Source organism: Arachis duranensis, chromosome 9 (assembly GCF_000817695.3).
Source record: "Arachis duranensis cultivar V14167 chromosome 9, aradu.V14167.gnm2.J7QH, whole genome shotgun sequence".
NCBI classification, from domain to species: Eukaryota; Viridiplantae; Streptophyta; class Magnoliopsida; order Fabales; family Fabaceae; genus Arachis; species Arachis duranensis.
In genome coordinates this window covers 104209116-104215281 of record NC_029780.3, presented here as the reverse complement: position 1 = coordinate 104215281, position 6166 = coordinate 104209116, and the positions used below count along the sequence as shown (strand labels likewise).

The following is a 6166-nucleotide window of genomic DNA, read 5'->3' as shown; positions in this document are numbered from 1 at the left end:
TCACGTTAGTATAACTAACGTGACTCCTAACGTGGGCATGCCTAAGCTTCGAGAGCGTTAGTGACACTTACCTTTGTCACTAACGCTCTAAACGCCCCTCCTTCCCACGTTAGAGTTCACGTTAATTAGATTAACGTGGTAGTAATTGTCATCTCCAACGTTAGTGACAAAGGTGAGTGTCACTAACGTTGGCTTATCATGCTTAGCTCCACGTTATCTCTCACGTTAGTGGTCTTAACGTGACCACTAAGGTGGGTACTCTTGGGTTGGTCTAACGTTAGTGACAAAGGTGAGTGTCACTAACGTTGGTGATTGGTTCTTTATCCCACGTTAGAGTTCACGTTAATTGGATTAACGTGACTCTTAACGTGGCTTCATTGTGCCTTTGTGGAATGTTAGTGGCAATCACTTTTACCACTAACGTTGGAGCTCCTCTTCCTCCTCTACGTTAGCTACCACGTTAATATAGTTAACGTGGCAACTAACGTGGGCTATGATAGCTTCGAAGGCGTTATTGGCGATCACTTTTTCCATTAACGCTACAAGCTTGTCCCCATTCCACGTTAGTGGTCACATTAATTAGATTAACGTGGCTGCTAACGTGGTTCCTTCTTGCTTCCTTTATCCTGAAATCAAGCAATTAGAGTGCATCAAAGCTCTGTTCCAAGTCATGAGATTATGCATCATCAATTATATCATTCAATTCTTGCCTAATCCTCATAAAATCCTGTAAAGTTCACAATAATTGCTTGAATCAAGGTGTAAGTGTATTTTCATCTAAAACTTTCTTATTTACTAAGAAAATGCATAAAACTACCCTAAAACAGTAAAAAAAAGGTCAGTAAAACTAACCAAGATGCCCTGCCATCATTCAAAAAAAAAAACAACATTAATTTTTGCAACCCAAAATAAAAAAAACATATCTAAATAATAATTAAAAAATGTTAGAGAGTTATTAGAATTTATTATTTTTTATTATCATTTTTAATCGTAAACTAATTCTTTTAATTAGTTTAATAATTTCATAACATATTTTAGTTTATATTTTTAAATATTAATAACTAATTAATGACAAAAAAATAAATTCTAATAATACTCTAATATTTTTCGCATTAATTTCATTCATGAGTAGATATATTAGTAATGTTCTAATCTTTCATAACATAAATATTAATTTACTTGAAAATAACTATATATGATCGAATCCTAGATTTTTAATAAAATTCATATGATAAGAATATCTCGCCTAAAAAGTAAAAACTTACCGAAAATCACATGAAATATTTTACATGAACAAATAGTAATAAAAAATATAACAAAATTTAAAAATAATAAAGTGAGTATACGTATAGCATGATAATTCAAGCACAAATTAAACAATACTAAATATATGTCCTGAAAAACATAACATTATAAAGCAAGCGACAAAATCCAATGCAAACAAACCCCTAATAATAATAATTAAATCATCAAACTCAATATTAAAAGACTACTAATTATGAAAACAAAACGAAATCTAAAACCCTAAAAATAAATAACCTAGAACATCCAAAACCCTAAGAGCAAGAGTGGAAGCAGATAAACACTGAAATTAGTTCCAAATGCCACTGCATTATTTGTCTTATTTGAAGAAGGAGGAGGATTGCTAGCAGAACCATTAGAATTACTTGCTGACGGAGGCAGTGGCAGTGGCGGCGTGGGAGGTGGTGGTGCATGAGAAGGCAATGGCGATGGCGATGGAGATGGCGATGGAGACGGAGGTTTGTTGTTATGAGTCCTTTGGTGGACGGAGACGGCGAGCTTCTGGCCAAGACAACAGTAGTTGGCGATGGTGCAGACGAAGAAGAAGGAGGCATTCTGGTTGAGTTGGATGATTGCTGGGCTGCTGTTGAACACTTTGAGAGGCTCCATTGATGTGCAGTGCTCGTACTCGTACTCTGATACCTCCATTAAGTTGTAGAATTTTGGGTCGAAGTTGAATACTGCGTACCCAATAAACATTCATAAATCAAGAGTTACGTTATTTGCACCACCAAAATATCTTTTCGTTAACTTCCTACTCGTGTTTTTCTTTCAATTTTGGTCTATACCACTTTTAATTTTGTAATTAATTTAATAAAATTATAAAAATTAATAGAATAATTAAATTTTTAATTAAATATATCAAATTATCTAATAATTCTTAATTATTATTTTTATATCAAGTTATATGTACTACTTTTATGAACATTTCAACCTTTTTTATACAATGGAAATTTATATGCAATTGTCCTTATACGAAGTTAATAATAAAAAATTATTAGATAATTTAACAGATTTAACTAAATTATTATTATCTAATAATTATTAATTATCAACTTCATATAAAGAGAACTACATATAAATTTTTATCCTTCTATAATTGCTACTTTTGATATTAAAAGTAATCAATAAGAAGCGAATGTAAAGCTTTTCTTTTATATCATAAAAATAAATATATATTAAAAAAATTAGATAAAAAGTGGTATAAATATTATTGTTATTTCTAAAAGTATAGTATACAATAATACCTGTTTTGCTATGTACTTGATATGGTAATTCAAATATATGTTATAAAGGGTGACAAAAGTAGTTTACATGTTTTGGTTAATACTATAGGGATAGCCTAAACCTTTGTTCATCATTGAGATGATTGCGGTTTTGGGTTGAAAATGAAATCAGCTCAAAAACAATAATCTTTTAACCTATATACTTTTACATCCAAATTTTTTTTATGGTGCTTTAGATATATTTGATTTGATTCTGTATAAGCTATTATGGTGTTAGTTTTTTAAGGGGTATAATCAATTCACGTGTGTTCAAAAATAGCCAAAAATTAACTATTTATGATCAACTAACTTGTAAACTTCTTAATTTGGAAAACAAAAATTGTTTGTCATTTATCAAATATAAAATACAACTATTATTATTATTTTGGGAACCATATGATGTCAAATATATCATATATGCTAAAGAACAAAATATAACAATAAAATCCTGCAGCCTTTTAAGCATTCAAATGACACAAATGAACAATAAAAGCATATATATTCAACAATAATAGTTACTTTCTTTCATACCTTGTATTGTCTTCTTGATGAGGCAAAAAAGCAAAAAAAAAAAAGATTCAAGGATACAAATAAGAAAAGAATTACTGATATAATAATGGTCCTGTTAAGATTAGATAGAAATAACATATCAAAGCAAAAAAGAAAGCACTAAATATATATAGTCCTCCAAAATTGAAGAACATTAATTTGACATGGCAATTTAATTTTGTACCTAGAGAATCACCAACTCTAAAGAAATGGTTGTGAGACCAATTGGTGTAGTAGGTTGGATAAGGTGGAATAACCCAACCTGCTGAATCTCCAACTATGAATTGAGTATGAGCAGAAGAACAGTGACAATTCATTGCTAAAAGAAGCAGCAATGCTGAAAATGACAGAACAAAACCTTTTTGGTGCTTCAGCAGCATCATCTTCAACTTCTCAGATCAGAGAATGTGACACAATTTTGGGAACAAAAGAAAGAGATAGGTAAGTTAGAAATGTATGCTTGCAAATTAAACCATATGGAACTCTAACCGTGTGTATGTTTTAATATTAGAAGGATTTAATTCTTTCATTTAATCTGCAACTGTTACTGCGTTATATGAATTAATGTCCTTACTAATTTCAACACAATTTGGGAATTCATTTCTGGTAATGTCATGAAACTGAAACTGAAAATTAATTATCAGAACATGATGAATTAGAGATGCAATGTTGCAAATTTTGGACTACGTAACAACTTTTAATGTTGGTAACTGATATTCAATGTGTAACTGTTCTGTTTCCTTGACTACTTTAATGTGTAACATATTGGTTATTAAGAAAATGTTGTATAACAGAAAAGTGAACAAACACAGTAATTTTATACTATCAGATAATCAAATACTTATAAATGCCTGATTTTTGGATAAGTAATATTGAGTCCAACATTTTTATGTAAATTCAGGATACTAAAATTTTGTCTAATAATGAGTTATTACTCTTAAGAATATGTATACCTTTCAACTTGTAATGTAAAAGCCCTCTTTATTGATGGTATGTAGATATAGATATAGATACATTGTAAAGCACACTGAATCTGAAATTTGAACTATTTCAGATTTCTGAAAAATCAATAAAATGATTCTTGAAGCAAGAAAAAGCTTTTCAAAAAAAAAAAAAACCCCAAAAAAAAAAAAAAAAAAAAACAAACAACTTCCCTCAAATCCAGTTACATACAGAAACTATTACTCAAAGATAGAGTACAAATTGTGAACTGATATTCTTACAAACTAAGAGGAGCAATAGGGGCATGTAATCAAGCCATTCTCATTACACTTAGAGCACTGAATCTTCTCTCCATGTTCTTCAATGATTTTGTGGCTTCCATTGCAAATGAAGCAAAGCACAAACCTTATTCCACCACATCCATCACATGGACCATTGGAACAATCTTTAGGGATTCCTTCAAAGATTTGCTTCAATTTCCCTTGTTCATGCAATGTCACAACTTCTTCTGCTCCACCAATGTGCCTTCCTTTAACAAAGAGCCTTGGTGGCACAATTTTGCCACCCAAAGTTTCCCAAAGCTCTGCTTTGAACTCCTTGTGCATTGATATGTCCCTCTCAAAGTACAGAACCTTGAAGCTCTCGAGAAGGAACCGGATCTTTTCACAGTCCTCGAATGTCTTCCGGATTCCCCTTAGAGTTGTTGTGTAGAAGATCACACAGCTTTCGCCTCCGGGCGGACACTTCTCTTCAAAGCACAACAAAGGATCATCGCCGTCACCATTGCCATTGCTGTCGCAATTGCAATTGCCAATTTCTTCCACAATGTTGCATGATTTCTCTAAGAGCTCTGCTTCGGCTCTGGCTCTCCTCTGTTCCTCTGTCATCCTAACATATTCCCTCACGGCCTCCTCAAATGCTGCTAGTAGATTTGGGTCGAACAAGCTGCCAGAATTCAAGTCCGGCCTCCGGAATGACGCGACATCAATCTCAGACAATGGAGTTTGGTTTTTTCCATCAAAATCAGACCTTGGCTCAGATGATCTTAAATCCACCAAAATCTTACTCTGCTTTTTGCTCTGGTTTCGCTCTGTTTCTTCTCTGAACCCATTCTCAGAAATTCCCTTGTGTCCAAATTGGTGATTTGATTTCAACGAACATGGTCCAATGTTCTCTTTGTTGTCATTGTAATCATCCAAATCTATTTCTTCATCATCATCTTTTAGGTCTTTCATGAGCTCTGACACATCAATTACCTCTGGTTGTTCTTCCTGATGCCCCTTTTTCTGGACAACAACCACCTTCTTGGGAGCATTTTCTCGGGAAAGAAAAGGGGAACTTAGGTTGAAAGTTGGAATCTTTTGGAGAAAATCAACGTACCCATCTGATGCTTTCACCTGAAGAATTCGATCATGCCTCAGAGACTCAATTGGCTTGATTGATTTCAGCTTCTTCAGCAATTTTCCTTTCACCCCCCTCATTCTCTGCCACAGAATCAAAAAATAATAAAAAAGAAAAAATTGAATTTGATTTTGTTGTCTGAACAAATTAGGGTGAAGATTGTGAAAACAAAGCTTAACACTCCCTTCTTCTTTGTCTTTGGATTCTTCTTTGGGCGCAGTGATAGAGAATAGTAGGGACTCTGAGAGTCTCAGTTCCAACGGCTAGTTAATTTTCAACTTCGTTTTTTGTTTTCTATTTTTTTATAATAAATTTAAAGCGTTATTATTAGTGGGTAATGGGTATGCAAGAGCCACACTAGTCTACAACGAAAAGCATGGTACAAAGTTGTTCTCACCAATTAATGAGTGCCACGTGGTAATCTAATTACCTCGGGGATTTTTTTAGTGGTTATTTGTGGTCCCACAATTTTGGGTTATGACTAGTGACGATTAGAGGATTAACGTTCATTAATCATGGCTACGGCCTATGTGGGACAAAAATCCTTTTGCTTTTGTTTTTTTTTTTCTTCCACTATCATTTCTATCTTTATTCTTTACTGTCCGAGGTGAACGTTAATTCGCTCTTCATAGATAGTAAAAAGTAAAAACTCACCTGAACTTCATATAAAATTTGATAGTTAGAAATTATTATTATTAATAATTTAA

The 6166-nt window shown here is 32.9% G+C and overlaps 2 protein-coding genes across 2 annotated transcripts; both read right to left on the bottom strand.

The window, feature by feature from the left end:
• Positions 1–1539: 1539 nt before the first annotated feature.
• On the bottom strand, positions 1540–3499 carry LOC107466511 (cucumber peeling cupredoxin-like). The gene is made up of 2 exons (XM_016085477.3): positions 3301–3499; positions 1540–1982 (listed from the first exon to the last, which is right to left on the bottom strand). Exons 1-2 carry the CDS (start codon positions 3497–3499, stop codon positions 1540–1542), a joined length of 642 nt encoding a protein of 213 aa, XP_015940963.2.
• A 771-nt stretch (positions 3500–4270) lies between these two features.
• On the bottom strand, positions 4271–5706 carry LOC107466499 (uncharacterized). The gene has a single exon (XM_016085470.3). The coding sequence runs from the start codon at positions 5537–5539 to the stop codon at positions 4343–4345; it is 1197 nt and encodes a 398-aa protein (XP_015940956.1). The 5' UTR covers positions 5540–5706; the 3' UTR covers positions 4271–4342.
• Positions 5707–6166: the final 460 nt, after the last annotated feature.